Source organism: Talpa occidentalis, unplaced genomic scaffold (assembly GCF_014898055.3).
Source record: "Talpa occidentalis isolate TD23 unplaced genomic scaffold, MPIMG_talOcc4v2.1 talOcc4.7, whole genome shotgun sequence".
In the NCBI taxonomy this organism is placed as follows: domain Eukaryota; kingdom Metazoa; phylum Chordata; class Mammalia; order Eulipotyphla; family Talpidae; genus Talpa; species Talpa occidentalis.
Genome location: NW_023605083.1, coordinates 5422640 through 5438536, shown reverse-complemented (window position 1 = coordinate 5438536; position 15897 = coordinate 5422640). Strand labels below are relative to the sequence as shown.

General features: G+C 57.3%; 1 protein-coding gene across 13 annotated transcripts; it reads right to left on the bottom strand.

The window, feature by feature from the left end:
- Positions 1–299: 299 nt before the first annotated feature.
- Positions 300–11670, bottom strand: ST6GALNAC6 (ST6 N-acetylgalactosaminide alpha-2,6-sialyltransferase 6). Of its 13 annotated transcripts, none has more exons than XM_054688732.1 (8): positions 11567–11582; positions 10470–10524; positions 8882–8972; positions 6791–6970; positions 6289–6447; positions 4402–4808; positions 1557–1664; positions 696–934 (listed from the first exon to the last, which is right to left on the bottom strand). In XM_054688732.1, the coding sequence occupies exons 2-8, from the start codon at positions 10493–10495 to the stop codon at positions 745–747; spliced, it is 1161 nt and encodes a 386-aa protein (XP_054544707.1). In that variant the 5' UTR covers positions 10496–10524; positions 11567–11582; the 3' UTR covers positions 696–744. The 13 variants fall into 13 exon arrangements, with proteins under 13 accessions (XP_037348060.1, XP_054544702.1, XP_037348053.1 ...); XM_054688726.1 differs by lacking the exon at positions 11567–11582 and adding an exon at positions 11330–11425; XM_037492163.2 differs by lacking the exons at positions 6289–6447; positions 11567–11582 and adding an exon at positions 11330–11360 and having other exon boundaries at positions 300–930.
- Positions 11671–15897: the final 4227 nt, after the last annotated feature.

Sequence of the window (15897 nt, the reverse complement as noted above, 5' to 3'; positions counted from 1 at the left end):
TGAGGGGCTAAGAAAACAGCGGAAAGGTCTCATCCCGGTTTAGAGTCCCCCAGACCCTGGGGAAGTTTGCGCAAAAATACCCTCAAGTTTCTAGGAGGAGGAGACCGGCAAGGGGTCCCCTGACATCCCAAGGAGCTGAGCCCCCAGGGGGTAGTTGATGGGGGGAGCCAGGCTTCGAGAGAACAGACCCAAGGCAGCCGGTGGGCGAGGGAGGGGCCCAGACACCCGGTCCCCTGGCACTGGGGCAGCGCCCACCCCCGGACGCTGGCCCCCCACTTCTGGGCCCCCCACCTCTGGGCGCCCCCCATCCCGCCGGCCTCAGACGGCTCTTCCGGCTCTGGAAGGCGAGGGGGGCATCAAGGCCCACCTCCGTGGGGCAGGACCCAGCGACCCCGCCAGAAGAGAGGGCGCCGGCCGTCCTGGGGCGCTGACCGAGGCTGCTGGGAAGGGGCAGGCCTCAGCCTCCGACCGCTCGGAAATACCCTGATTGACGCGCTCTGACCCTGACTGCGCGAGAAACACCTCGACACCCCTGACGAACCGCGCAGAAGCCCGAGACCCTGATTGGCCACAAAATACCCCCATGCGCCGACTGGCTGGAGGCATCACCCCGCAAGGCCCTGACTGGCCGGAGGACCCCCCGTCAGCCCTGACTGGCCAGGGCACACTTCGGCCAGCCTCGACTGGCCAGGAGGGCGCGTCCAGGACGGGGCGGACACCGCTCCCCGGTCCCTCGAGGGCGGCCTAGGTCCAGGACGGGTGGGAGAAGGTGATGCCGTAGAGCTGGGCCCAGGATGAGAAGACCCTCTTCTCGGTGATGAAACGGTGGTGGTTGCCCTTGCGGCTGTGCTCGTTCTGGATGTAGGTGACACACTCGTCGGGCCCCTTGGGCTCATAGTAGTGGTAGGGCATGCGCTGCAGGCGGGGCCGCTGGCTGGGCAGAGCACACGGGCCAGTGAGCGCGGGCCCGGCACGCCCTGCCCGCTCCAGCCCTGGCCTGCTGCCGGCCATCGGCCGGGAGGGCTCCCTGCCCCTCCCTGGGATGGGTCCCATCTGTGAAATGGGTAGGGTGGAACAGGTGTAGACCATGACGTTTTTTTCTTTTTTAGCGCAGCCCAGCCTTTTCCTTTCTCCAGGAGGACCGCAGCGCAGGGAGGGTCGGGCTGTGGGCTCTGGAGCCTGCCCCACCCCCTACTATTTGTGGAAACGTCCTCAGGTTTTCTCCTCTATGAAGGGGGAAGAATAATGTCCCTACCCCTTAGGGTCACCATGAGGAATAAATGAGGTCATTGCGGTCATGCTTGGTTACCCGGGCAGCACTAGCGGAAAACAGCTGCCACCACTCAGCTTTTCATGCCATAGTGATAGTTCTTATTAATATCCAGACTCTGGAGTCTGCACCGGAGGTGGGGCCCTGGCATAGCTCCCAGGGGCCCAGCTCTCTGCGGAGCTGTCTGAACACCATGAAAGGGAGGCCCATGAAGGCATCCTCTTGGCCAAGCCTCCAGGCCCCCAGCTTCATCCTGAGGCCAATGACGGATTTTGCGGGGGCTCACCTGCAGTAGTCAGGAGGGACCATGCCGTAGACGTGCACGTGGTCACACAACTCCACCGCAATCACCATGGTGAACCAGCCTGTGCTCAGCCACGAGTGGGACTTCTCCCTGGAGGCAGAGAGGGGTCATGATGAGGGCCGGGACAGGCAGGGAGGGAGGGTCAACTCACAGGGGGGGTCTCTCAGAGCTCCTCGCCCCTCCAGCCAGGGGGCACACCAACAATTTGCTACCCTTAGTGCAGCCCCCCTGGGGCCGTGCCACAGGCTAGCACAGGGCTTGTCTGGGCAGATGCACCAGGTGTGGAGAGAGCACCCTGGAGGGAAACAGAGGGTACAGGGCATGCTGGGAATAAACTCCTGGGAGAACCAGCACACTTGGGCTGTGAATTCCCAGGCTGAGAATGACCTTGGCCACACAGCGTGCTGAAAGGATGGCGGGATAAACAGACAAGAGCCTAGAGCTGTGTGGCCCACAACTGCAGCCACAAGCCACCTGTGGGCACATGAGCCCTGACCCGGGGTTGAGACACAGTGTGAAGACACATGGGATTTCTTAGTGTGAAAAAAGAATGTGGGCTGGGTCGTGATGATTTTTGATATCGAGTACATGTTGACTTACAAATTTTTTGCAAGTATTTGAATGAAGGTGTTTTTTTGAAAAGTTTAAAAGAAAATAAACTTCTCCCAAGACTGATAAAGAAGAGCGAAAAGACACAAATTAGAAATATCAAGAGTAAAAAAGAGGGCCTCCCCTGGTGGCGCAGCAGTTGAGCTCTGGGCTGCGAGGCTGCCCGCAGCCTCTGCAGCGCTGGTTGGTTCCACGGCTGCCAGCGAGAGTCCCACAAAAAAAAAAAATAAATAAAATAAAAAATAAATAAAAAAGAGACCTGTAGACACCAGAAGGATAATTAAAAAAAAAAAAAAAACTACACACGTGAATTTGACAACTTAGGTAAAATGGGTCAATTCGTTGAAAATGACAAGCTACCAAAATGTACCCAAGATAAAATAGATAACCTGAATATCCTGTAATTATTAAAGGAAGTTAATTCATAGTTTAAAATCTTCCCAAAAGGGGGGCCTCCCTGGTGGTACAGGGGGTTAAGCACCGCACTATGAAACTATCCGCAGCTTCTGCAGCAGGAGCTCGATCCCTGGTCGGCCGGGGAGCTACCCACATGGCGCAGCAGACCTCTCCTGTCTCCCCACTGCTCCCCTCAGCAGTGTATTTCAGCCAATCTGCCTATTCTGTTCCCCACTCTGTCTCCAGTGAATCCTCTCACCCTCCCCCACCTCTGGCTTGCACCCCAGCTCTTGTACGCATAAATAAATAAATCTTTTAAAGTAAATAAATAAATAAATAAAAACAAAATCTTCTGAAAAAGAATCTCAAGCCTTAGAGTTTCACTGGCAAATTCTATCAAACATTTTAAGAATTAATACCAGTTCTACACACTCCCAGAAAATAAGAAGAAATATTTTCCAATTCATTTTCTGAGGCCTGCACTACCCTTTTACCAAAGCCAGTTAAACAGTACCAACAAGAAGAATAATATATGACAACCAAGTGGAGTTTATTCCAGAAATGCAAAGCTGACTCAGTTTTCAAAAATCAATCAATATAAACCCACCATATTAATAGTCTGAAGAAAAACCATGTTATCAATTTATGCAGAAAACAATCAAATTCAATACCCAGTCATGGTAAAAATTCTATCAAGGTTGAGAGGTGATACCATCCCAGGAATTTTTGTAAATTTTTATTAAGCTAGAATTAAAAAAAAAACAAAAACAAAAACAAAAAAATCTCTTAGAAACTAGTGGCAGAAGGAACTTCCTCAACTGGTGAAAGCCAGCTGCAAAACCTTCTGCTTACACTATAATTAATTGTGGAAGACTGAATGCATCCCCCTAAGCCTGGGGCTGAGAAGAGGATGTTTGCTCTCACCGCTTCCAACATTGCACGGAACATCCTAGCCAGTGCAAGATGGTGAGATAAATAATAGGCATACAAGACTGGAAGGAAGAAATAAAACTCCTTTGTTGCATGTACTTACAAAGTGATCATCCACATAGAAAATCCCAAAGAATCTACAAAAATCTCCTAGAACTAATAAGTTGTGCAAGGTTACGAGATATAAGCTATAACATACAAAACTCAATATTTCTATATACAAGCAATGAAAAACTAGGAGCCAAAAACCATTTTGAATACGATCTAAATAGTAGCAAAGTAGTTTAAATATTTAAGTATAAGCCTAACAAAATATGTACAAGATCTAAATTGGTCATATTATGTAAATAAAATTACAAAATTAAATTCATTTCAGTTTTTTCTCTTTTAATGTGGCTCCTATAAAAATTTAAATTACATATGTGGCTTTTATTATATTTGTACTGGACATCACTGGCCTAGCTTTTTTAGGGAGATTAATCAAGAGCAGGACATGCTGGAAATGAATAGCCTTAGAACAGAGCATGCTGGGAGCAACTGTGTGCTTAAAGCGAGACATGCTGGGAGTAGCCAACACTTCCCACAAGGAACGCAATGGGAGGTCTCCTTACAGATTCTAGGAGTGACTGTGCAACCTCAGAGCAGAGCAAGCTGGGAGGCCCTGTTCCCTCAGCACAAAGCATGCTGGGAGGAAGCCCTCCTGGGGAGACAGGACCATGCAGAGCACACTGGCAATGACTCATGCTAGGAGCTGGATGTGAAGAGAACTCCCCTAGGAGACCTGAGCAGAGGGTGACTAGAAATGGTCACATCCTCAGCAGTGCGTGGAAGAGGCCCCAGGCCAAGGAGGAGCACAGGGCTGGACAAAGGGGGGCAGGCAGGAGGCTGGTACCTGTCCTTGCCTGTCTCACCCCGGAAGAGGTCGTCAAACTGGCGCATGCGGCCGGGAGAGACGGCGTAGGCCTCCATGTTGGGGAACACCAGGCCTGCCCGCTGGATGAAGCGCACGAGGCTGCCCTGGGGCTTCTGCATCTTGTTAGGGGGACCCCAGAAGATGAACACGGTTTCGGGGGTCCGGTTGACGAACTCCTGGGGCCTCCGCAGCACACGGAACACGCTGGAATGGGCCACCACGCGAAAAGTGGTCTTGTTGCCCACGTCGGCAGAGTAGCCCGTGGTGGGCGCGTCGTTCATGCGGATGGTGCACTCCGCCCGCTCGATCTCGGGGCCCAGCTTGGTGCCCAGTAGGTGGCTGGAGCTGGTGACAATCACACACTGGCGGCACCGGGAGGGCAGCGTCTGGGGCACGGAAAGTCAACACTGTCAGGACCACTCAGTGCAGGCCCCAGCCTGTGCCCTCAGGCCTCAGGAGACCGGTGATATTACGCCCACTGTAACGACAGGCAGCTGAAGCCTGGCTGTTCAACATTCAACACGTGTCAATAAGGAATAATCACATGACACATGACAGAGAGTGACAGCAAGCTGGCGAGTGGCCAGGTACTGGGGACAGAGCAATGAGCAAAGGAGACCAGACTCCTGTCTTCGAGAAGTTCACAGTCAGTGAGACAGGCGCTGAGCAAGATAAAATCATGCCAGGTAATAATAAGTAACGTGCAGGGAAGAAAACAAAAGAGGGGAAGAGGGTCTAGCTACTCTAGGAAGGTGGTCCTGGAGGCCTCTCTGAGCTGAGAAGGAACCACACAGCGAAAGGTATTAAAGGCCCGAGGACTGGCAGGACTAGAGGCTCTGACATGGGAACGACCGTGGTTTGCTGAGAAGCAAAAGAAGGTCACTCCCTTGGTCGGGGCAGAGTTAACAAGACAGAACAGGACCGCCATGAGGGGGGACCCTTGAGTCACATGGGGAGGAACGCGGGCCAGGACCGAAGCCAGGTCTATGGGCTATGAGGCCCCAGCCTCAGCCCAGCTCCCCCAAGAGCACATCCTCCCCGGTGCCCTGAGGCATGTCCACATCACCCATAAACAAGACACAGCTTGTCAAGAAGGAAAGGAGGTGCAGGCCCTTCCGGGTCACTGTTTCCCCACTGGTGAAATGACCCAGTTGGAACCCCTGTTTCTGGGGCCATTTTCTGCCATGGAATTCTCTCACTCAGCCCTCAAGACTAAGCTCTGGTGGCTTCCCTCAACCCTGACTCCAAGATCCAGCAACACGTCCCGTGCACCTCCACCGAAGGCTTTTCCAGCTTTCCTGAGCTCCAGTTTTCTGGCCTCCCGGTCAGGCTGGAAAGAGCTACAAACCAAGCTCTGCTTCAGTCCTTCCACATCACTCACTCAAGCCCTTCCACATTCTCCTGGGCTCCTTTTTAATTTTTCTTTCAGGGACCTTTAGGGTACAGAAAGTACCCTAAACTAGGTGTGTCTCTGTCTCTGAACACCTGCTAATGAGCACTGTCCCTGTGAGGGTCTGTCGAGAGCCCTGGGCCCTCCACACTGCGTATGTGAAGACCCTGAGAAAATGGGGGGTCGTGAGGGAGGAGAGGTGGCACCCTCAGGGAGACTTCTTCCTCCTGGAAGGTGAGGTCCATGATCAAGGTCCCTAATTTTCTCCCTGACCTCAGGGAAAATGATTAGGGCTTGGAGGACAGCAGGATGAATCCCGGAAATACCACCTGAGTTTCAAGGCTACCAAGCAAATAGAAGCCCCCAGGAATGACTTTTGGCCTCTCAACAAGCTGTACTCAGAAGGGGCTGAGGTTCCTCCCTCCTGTGTGACCTTGGACAAGTGTCTTCCCCTCTCTGAGCCTCGGTTTCCTCACCTCTTTGGTAGATGATAGTAACAGTGCGGCGCTCACAAGGGAGGTGCAAGGATGACTGGTGATCGCGGTGCCCGGCACACAGCAGGCCCTTGACAAAGGGCAGCTGCGACTGTCTGTTTTATGTCGTCGGGTGCCCCCATGGTCCTGCTCCCAAACCCGCTGTGGGGTCCCCAGCAGAGACAGAGGTCAGTGAAAACCAGAGACACCCCTCCAAAGGGATTCTGACTCAGGACCTGGCAGGAGAGTCACACGAAGGGTGGGACCTTGGAGAGAACTGAGGCGCAGAGAGGGACAGGAGACTTGTCCCGGGTCACACAGCAAACTAGGGGCTGAAGGCTCTGGAAGCCAAGCTCTGGCCTCCTGGGTCCATCCTCGCCTTTAGGAAGGATGGGAGTGGGGAAAGCAGAGGTGGGGAGGAGGAGGCAGGGGCCGTGATGCTGGGCAGCGGCGGGGGATCAGCTGCCACGCAGGTCCCAGGGAGCCCCCCAAAATGGCCGCCTACCTTGTTGCCAAGAATAGGGATGTAGCCATCGGAGATGCGCCACTTCTTGAGGTTGACGGGCCGGCGGGTGCGGCCTCGCAGGGAGCCATAATGGAAGACCTCGTTGGCACTGTTGGAGCTGTAGAGGATGAGGATGGTGATGAGGGCAAAGAGGATCACGAACACTGCTGACCGCTGCTCCTGGAGAGGGGAGAGGTGGTGAGCGCCAGCCACCCGGCAGCCTCGGCGGCTCCCGTCCTGGCCACCTGCCATGCCTGGCCAACTCCTTCCCTGCATTCCAGACCAGCCAGGCACTACCTCCCCAGGAAGCCCTCCTGCAGCCCTCTGAGCACACTCGTTCCAAGCCCCACCACCACGCCATCCCTAAGACCATGAGCTCTGGGGGTTGGGACTGGGTCAGTCTTGCTCCCCACTCTATATATGTATCCCAGCTCCCGGAAGGCTCTTGGGGAGCGCTTCCTGGATTGCACGGGCCGCTGTGGAGTCAGCAGGACCCTCCTGCTGCAGCTGGAAGCCTGCCTGGAGACAGGTGGGACATTCAAACAAAGAGGGCCCCAGCCTTCCCCAAGAAGACTGCAAAGTCTTCTTGCAGGGTCTGCAAAGTTAGGTGTGATCTGGGGGGTCCTGGTTCTTTGTGAACAGCAGCCCTGTGCCAGTTACGAAGTGTTGCGTCTCAGCTCCAAGCTCACCCTTTTGGCCTGCTCTGTGGAAACAGATCTGAGCCTTTCAAAGGTTTTGTCTTCCCCATTGCCTGCATATTAAGCTGTGTCAATAGAGGAGAGGGCGCTGGAGAGACACTGCAGGAGGAAAGGAGCTGGCTGCCCGGCTCGTGAAGCAGGGCGGGGTTCTCCAGCAGCCTCGGGCAACCAGCCGCCCACCACCGCTTCCTCCAGCACCCACCTCTGCAGTTTGGGAACACAGTGCTCTGACTCCAGATGTCGGCTGTGACCACAGCTTCCCCGGAGTCCCGCTCATGGTCACACAACCATCTAGACTGCCCTGAGACCACAGCTTTCGGTTGTCTGGGGCAGTTTTCTATCAGAGCCTGGAGCGCCTCCCTGCAGCCATTTCCCATGACGGCCTTCCCTGCAGCCAGGAGGGTGGGCTGAGAACAACTACCAGCACATGCGAGCTGGGCTCTCGGCCCCCCAGGGGTCGCAGCTGTGCCCTCTCCAGCCAGGCCTGGACATCAGTCCAGGGTGCTGGCTGCGCCTTCTGCCTCCTATTCCTGTATTCCTTAGAGTTCCAGCCCCTCGTTACTCCCATGCCCAGTTACAGTTACTTCTTTATTTTTTTTTAATATTTATTTATGCATTCAAGAACTGGGGAACAGGCCAGAGGTATGGGGAGGTGGTGAGAGGATTCACCAGAGACAGAGTGGGGAACAGAATAGGCAGAGGGGAGCAGCAGGCGAGTCAGGAGAGGTCTGCTGCGCCATGTGGGTAGCTCCCTGGCCGGGGAGGGAACTCGTGCTGCAGTGGCTGTAGATAGCGTCATAGGTTGCGTCTTAACCCCTTGCGCCACCAGGGAGGCCCCACAGTTACTTCTTTAAATTTACCTTTCCCTGTTCAAATCACTGTAAGGTTCCTCTCTCAGCTTGCACCCAGACTGAACCCCCAGAACATGCCACCCGTCCATCATGATCTACAAGGGATCGTGGGCTCGAGGGAAGGGGTGTGCAGGGCCAGGCACACCAGGTGCTCAGGAAATGAGTGCACCGAGGACGGCGATCCTGATCAAAACGTTCTGGCATCTATTGCTCTGGCCATTCCCCCTCCCCCAGCCTTCCACTCACCCCCACCTCCCCACGCCACCCTCACGCCTGCACGGACTTCACTCTCACCGTCCCCACCACCCCTCTCCTTCTCGACCGGTCAAACCCAAGAGACCAGACGTGGACCTGGGCCCGGAGAGAGGCAGGGGCTTGCCCAAGGCACACCCATCGGGGGCCAGAGAGGGCTCAAAGCAGGGCCTCCATGCATCGGCCACCACTTGGCGGGGACAGGCTCATGGTAGCCGGGGTCTGAGCAAGTCTGCAGGAGCCTCTTTCACAGACGGAAGTAAGAGGGGACAAGAATGCAGGGCACTTACTTTGTTGCTACTCATCTCTCTCCGGCGTCTGCTGAGGGGCAGGGGCCAGTGTCCCGCAGGTGGCCCAGGGGACAGTGATGTGGGCTCACACCTGCAAACCACAGAAAGGGTTATGGCCTGGGGACTCACCCCAGCGTCCAGCTGCTCAAAGGCTACACCCTACACACACACACACACACACACACACACACACACAGAGCTCATCTGCCCACCTTTACTGTAAGGCTGAGGGCCATATTGATTTTGCAGGGGACCCTGAGGCCCAGAAAGGGCAGTAATTTGCTCTCCCCACACCCTGGCTCTCCTAGGCAAGTGGCTTCCTTGCTGGGGGCCCTGATGGGGTCCCCTATCCACTCTCCTACCCTAAGTCCTGCATGAGGCCCACATGGAGGAATAAAGACATTCCCTGTGGGTCTTCACTCTGTGCACAGCTCCGCCCCGGGCTACAGAAACCAGCCGTCTCTCTGGAGCACCCTGCCTGCCCGTGCCCTGGTCACCGCCGCTCGTCCTCTAAGCCTGGGCAGGCCAACCTGCGTGTCCCCTCCCTGCCAGCTGAGCGCTCTCAGAGGCACCATCCTCGCCCACAGCGGAGGCGAGAGGTGAGAAGGATGCAAGGACCCCGAATGACTCCATTAATTAGCCAATTAAGATCTTGTGGGTGAAGACAGACTCATCCACCAGTGGCTGCAACCACAGCCCCACACTGGCGAGGGGGCTCTGGGTTCCACGGAGCCTCGGGCAGTCCCGCCCTCCTGCCCCGGGGGCAGTGGCTTCCCTGCGAAGGGACAAGGCAGGCTCTGTTCCTCACTCCCAACGACAACACCCCTCCATCCTCGCCAGGGGAGCCGCTCCAGACTCAGTTTCCCCACCTGTCAAAAGGAGCAAGTACTTGGGTCCTGCCTCCTCCAGCAGCTTCCCGGCCAGAGGGCACCGGGGAGTTGCAGAAGCCGAAAGCAGGCCCTGGGGGACTCCCAGCTCTGCTCCCTCCTCGAGGGGCCTCTGAGCTCCAGCCGGGATCTCCGCCCCCTGACCTAGCTGCGGTTCCCTCCTCCCCAGACACCAGGAATAGCCCGAAAAACCTCGGGCCAAAGGAGGGGCCCCGCTCCTGATTGGCCAGGTCCTGGCTCCGCCCACCCCCAAGCCCAACCCCCATCCGCGGAGCCCCCCCTTTCCAGCCCGGCTTCAGGTTTCCACCCAGATGCAGCCCTCTCAACTACTCCGAGAGGTCCCGGGCCTCTCACGGGCTCAGTCCCCCGTGAAAGATCTGGACACAGGCTCCCCAGCAGGGCGCGCCGCCCGTCCTGGCCCCGCAGTCCGGGCAAAAGACAGAAAAGCCCAGAAGCCCAGAGTCGCCCCATCAGCCCTGGGGCCTCTGGCACCCCGAACCTCCGGGGTGCACATGCCCCCACCCCCCTGCCCTTTCCTTGCTCCAGACACCGGAGCTCACCCGCCCCGGGCTCGACCCACCTCCCGCCTGCGCCTGAGCAGGGCCCCGGCCGGGCCCGCCGTCCGGGTCAGCCCGTCGGGGTCCAGCTCTGGGCCGGCCGCGGGCAGCGCAGCCTCGCAGCGTCATCCCGGGTCCACTTACTGGCTGAGGGGCCTCGAGCACGCCATGCGACCGCCGCGCGCCTCAGGGTCCTCATCTGCGGGTGGGGAGAGGGCGCGGCTCGGCCTCCTGAACGGACTCAGGCCGCGGGGCCGGGGCAGCGCGGGGCTCGGGGTGCCCGCGGCCGGCAGCGGCCGGGGCTGTGGTCACTCACGTTCCCGGCCGCTCACCACGACCTGCCAGTGCAGCCTGCGCCCTCGTCCGCCCCAGCCCCGCCGCGCCCGGGGTGTGCGGGCAGCTGTGCGGGAAGCGGTGCGGCGCCTGGGGGGTCGATCCCCCATTTCACAGGCGAGGAGACTGAGGTCCCCGGGCGCCGAGCGCACGGGCAGGGCTGCCCGGAGCCCGCAGCGGGCCCGTTCACAGGCCTGTTGACAGGGTGCGCCCCGGGACTGAGCCCCCCGGATCTCCCTCCAGGAGCCCACGCACCCTCCCCCGCGGCTGAGATAAGCAGAGGCCAGAGCGCCGGGCCCGGCCGGCACCGGCACCGACACCGGCACCGACACCGACTCCGGGGAGCAGGCCTGCGGGGAGCCACTCAGGCTGGGGGGCTGCAGCTCCGATCGGGGAGACTTCGTGCGTGGGCGGAGGGGGGGCACACCCTGCCCTCAGTTTGGGGCTTTGCCTCTCCCAGCCCAGGGGGTCCCCCCACAGGAGTGAAGCCCCCACGAGCGGCGTGGGAGGAGGGCTCCGCGGAGAAGGGGGAGGGGGACCCTAATTCAGAGACGGGGTGTTGAGCCCAGGGGTCCACGGGGGCGGGCGGGGGGGGCGCCTCACCCTCGGCGCCCGGCTCGGGCTGCCCCTCCCGACCCACCCCCGCGCTCGGGGTCCGAGCCCGGCCTCACCTGGGGTGCGCAGGGAGGCTGGACAGCGGCAGGGACGGGGCGGTCAGGGCAGGAGGCCCTGCGGACCCCGAGGCCGTCCTTGGGGCGAGGGCCGGGGGTTCCCTGCGCGGCTGCCAAAAGAGAGCGGGTCTAGGGGGGCCCCGGGGCCCCCCCGCATCAATTCCTCTCCCCGGCGACCCCCGACCCCTCACCCCCGAGCAGACCGAGCCTCCCCCGCTCCCACGAGGCGCAGCTCACCTCCCCCGGGGAGCGCCCGGCCCCCCGCGGCCCCGGGCCCCCTCACATGGCGCCGGTGCCGAGAGCCGGGTCCGCGATGCTCCGGCCGCCCAGGCCCCGCCGCAGCCCGCGCCCGCCGGGTCCTAGCGCCGCCGCCGGGCCTGGGAGGCGGGCGGGGCCGGGGCCGCGGTGGCTCCGCCCCGGGGCGGGGCCGGGGAGGGGGCGGCCGAGGGGCCCCCTGGCCCGGGGCGCGCGAGGGCATCGCGTTCGCCTCTGGGCCGCCTGGGAAAATAGCCCCTGCGTCCGGAGGCCTCTAATGAGGCCCCATTCTTGTCTGGCTTTATTGTCGCCACGGTCCGGATGGGGAAACTGAGGCCCAGGGCACAGTACGCTCCGGAACTTGTTGAGTTTCTCCCTGGGCTCCTTTCAGCAAGGCCCCCAGAACCTTGCACCCTTGCACGAGCAGCCACCGCGGTGAACTCGGGTTCACCCTTGGAGTCAAGTCCACTTCAGCCATTTACTACTAGCTGCGTGGCCTTCGCACATTCCCTTCCCTTCCCTTCCTTGCCCTTCCCTGCGCTAGAACCACCTCGCAGAGGGTGGTGGCCATTGAAAACGTTATGTTACTTCTTCTAATTATCGGGCTAGTCATGATATAATTTAATGAGATAGTGAAAAGTAACAGCCATCCATAGGGCCTGGTTTAAAACCCAAAGGCACAGCCCTTGCTGAGTGGATGCTGCGGCTCAAGATGTCCCAGGAAAAGACGTCCGGATACTTAAGCGAGGCGAGCAACTTGAAGAACTGTGTCTTAGTGTTCACTTTGGAAAAAGAAATTGTAAAAATTGGCATTCCACTCCCGGGGTGAAACACTCTGGAGAAATTCTTGCAAATGTACACAAAGTTCAAAGCCACAGTTCTTGAAGTGACACAACCGGAAGCAGCCCATGTATCACCTGCACAAGAACAGGGTTGGTTGGTTTGTTTTTAACAGGATTTTGTTTTTAACATGAGGATGTAGCCCCGGCATGGAATATTATATAGCAGGGGTGAAATGAATGAGCTGCAAGCTCAAGAATGAATCTCAGAGACACAAACTCAGTCAAGGAGTCAAATGTTACTTAACGGGAGAAGTTGCTTAAGCACGGGCCAGAGGGCACCTGTCAGCCAGGCACAGGGCACAGCTTTTGTCTGTCACAGTGATGAACGTCTTAAAAGCAAAAGCCCAGAAACAGTTGTCCTTGTGGGGGGCAGCAGGGATGTGGGAGAGGCACCCAGTCCTTGGAATGAGCTGGTTTTTAACTTGGACGTGGGATTAAGAAGTTCATTATAAAAAAGCAAAACAAAACAAAGAAGTTCGTTAATTATGTTTTATAACTTACAAGTACAATGCATGGCCACTTGTGTGTACCCCAGTATTTCAGAAGTAGGGGACAGGAGGAAAGATAAGTCACATGAGTATAAAGAGACATCTTTTGTCCAAACTGCTGACGAAAGTGTCAACAGTGGCTATTTCTGGACTGATGAGCGATAAGCTGTTTCTTTTCCTTTTTTTGGCTTACCTGTATTTCCATATTTCAGAAAATGGTTAAAGATTTTTAATCTTCAGTTTCGTTTTCTGTAGTTTCAATTACCCAAGTAATAATAAAGTAATGATAAAGTAATAATAAAGTAATAAAGTAATAATAAAGTAATAATAAAGGCAACATGCCTTTATTACATTATATGGTTACAACTACTCTTTTTTATTACTAATCATTGCTGTTCATCTCTCCTGCACCTAATTTATAAATTAAGCTTTAGCATAATGAGGTATGTATAGAGGGAAGAAAATATATCCAGATTTCAGCACCGTCATTTCGGGTATCCACCATGTGCCTCAGAACAGATACCCCAAGGATAAGGGGGGAGGTGGGGGTTATTGTATATTGAAAACATTTAATTTATAAAAAGTGAACTGCATATATTATATGACCCCTTTTTCCTTTTTTTATTTCCTTTCTTTAATCTAACTCTGCCTATGGGCTTGTCAGCACACCCCCAGGTGTCTGGAATCCACTGGGCCAACCACTTGCCCTGGGGTGGGGAGGCTGCCCCGAGAAGGCGCACCCTTCCCTGTTGCTTAATAAACTTCCAGGTTGTTTTGCTTTGGACTAATCTGGTAAGTTAACACAATGTTGTTTTTAATTAAAACAAAACTCAGGGGGGCCCTGAGGTCAAGTCTCCAGGCTCTAAAGACAAGATCCCTGAGGCAGCGGGGCCAGGGGAGGACACTAGTGGACTCAGGGTTTCCTACCCACCCGCCCCCCCAGCCCATCACCACCACAACATCCATGTGCTTCCTGCCCCTCAGCACCTTTCCCACCCCAGGCCCCTCCTGGGCTGCCACAGGAGGAAAAACACCCAGCAGGGGCCCTGATAAACTCTGCCTGGGCCTCAGAGAAAGGGAACCCCTTGCCTGAGGTCACTGGGCAGGTTAGAGGCTGTACCAGGAGGGGGGCATCTTGTCCCCAGCCCTCCTTCCAGCTCCAGCTCAGTGCCCCTACTCTGGATACCAGAGGGTGTGGCTGCCCAGCTCCTGGACCAAACTCGGACCTGGAGGCCCCTACTCCGGTCTGCCACGTTTCTGGACACAGGTTTATCCCAGGAGTCTCCGCTTTAGGTCTGATTTCCCTTTCCTGGGCCCCAAGAACAACCACGTCTTTCTCAGTGCTAAGCACTTTGCAAACATACCTCACCCAAACCTTAAAATAGCTTGTGAGGTGGGTACAAGTGGTGCCCCCGCTTTCCCGAGGAAGAAAGGGAGGCTCAGAAAGCACACAGGTGCTGCAGCTGGGATGCCCACGCCTGTCTGCTGAACGACCACAAGTCTTTCTGCCAGAAGCCCCCCAGGCTGCCCCACTCCCTCACCAGGGCCTTCCTGGATGGGGGGCTGTGGTCAATCCTGCCCTCTGCCCAGAGCTGGGCTTCCCCTCATCCCGCCCTCCCCCATGGCCTAGGGGGAGTGGCCTCACTGTAGTGCCCCCTGCCTAGTATGGGTATCCTGGGTGTGACCCCAGCCATCTTGGTACCATAGGAATTTTCCCTCCCATGGAGTCCTGGAAGGAACACTCCAAGACCTCACCCACTGCTCTAGCTCCCAGCTTAGAGACCGAATCCAAGGCCTGGCGTGCCCACAATTGGCCATGGGTGTTTCCTGGGAGTCAGCCTCTCCCTCTGGGGAAAAAGAAGCTGAGAAAGGGGTCTCTGGAGAAGAGAGGGCAGGGAGCGCCCAGTGGGCAAGGTCTGAAGACAGCGGCTGTTCTGTAAACAGTGGGTCTGGAATCAGGACAAGGACAGAGGCCACAATCGTCAGGCTGACCCAGAAGACACTGGGCACAGGTGACCACCAGTACCCTGAAGACCTGATGTCTTTCCCCACCTGGCTAGCAAGGTCTGAGTGAGTTCCGGGCCTGGACAAGGCCCCTCTGAGAGGAGAGGGCCCTTGAGATATCCCCAGGCTGTAGAGACCTCCCCACCCCTCCTTCCCTGGCTCACCTTGGCCTCTGTCCTCCTCCGGAGGAAGCAGGATCTCCGCAGGCCAGAGAGGACCTCACAGAGGAGCCAGAGGACGGAAAAACAGAAGTGCCCCCCCCCCCCACTTCCCAGGGCTGGGAAAAGGCTCCTGCCCCCACTCACCTCCTGGGAGCTGCGGTCTCCAGGGGGCCCGGTCACCAGGCCCATGAGGAAGTGGCTGGTGGATGGCCCCTGCCAGGTTACCAGCTTGGAACAACTGTTAGGACCAACCCAGAGACAAATACCCCACCCAGGGGCAGAGCCAGGACAGAAGAGCCTCTGTGCATCGGGCTGAAGGGCTGGGTCAGCATTTCCGGGGGGATGGAGCAGGAGGAGAAAGCAACCTCCAGGGAGGGGGCTGAATTTGAATCTCATCAGAACCAGTGACCGTGGGCCAAAGACCAGGGGAGGGGGGGGTAGAGAGGGGAGGCCAAGGAGGTGGGGGGAGATGGGGGAGGAGAGGGTGTCACCACCAAGTAGGGCAGGGTTGGGTGAATGAGGACAACCTCCTTAAAAACAATGGCTCCCACATACTAAGTGCCAGCCCTGGCACTGCGCAGGCGCCAGCTCTCTGGCGTTAGGGATGACCTCGCGACCTTTACACGAGGAAACTGAGGCCTGGAGAGGGACGCTCATCTGCCAGCGTCCCACAGCAGGAACCAGGAGGCCAGATCTGACTCCAGAGCTTCTCGCTGAGCTGGAAGTTCTCCCACCAGCCTCCTGCCGGCCAGTTCACCCCCCACCCTGTCAGACACTCCCCTGCCAGCTTGCTCCCTCCTGCCACGGTGCCCCCTGCT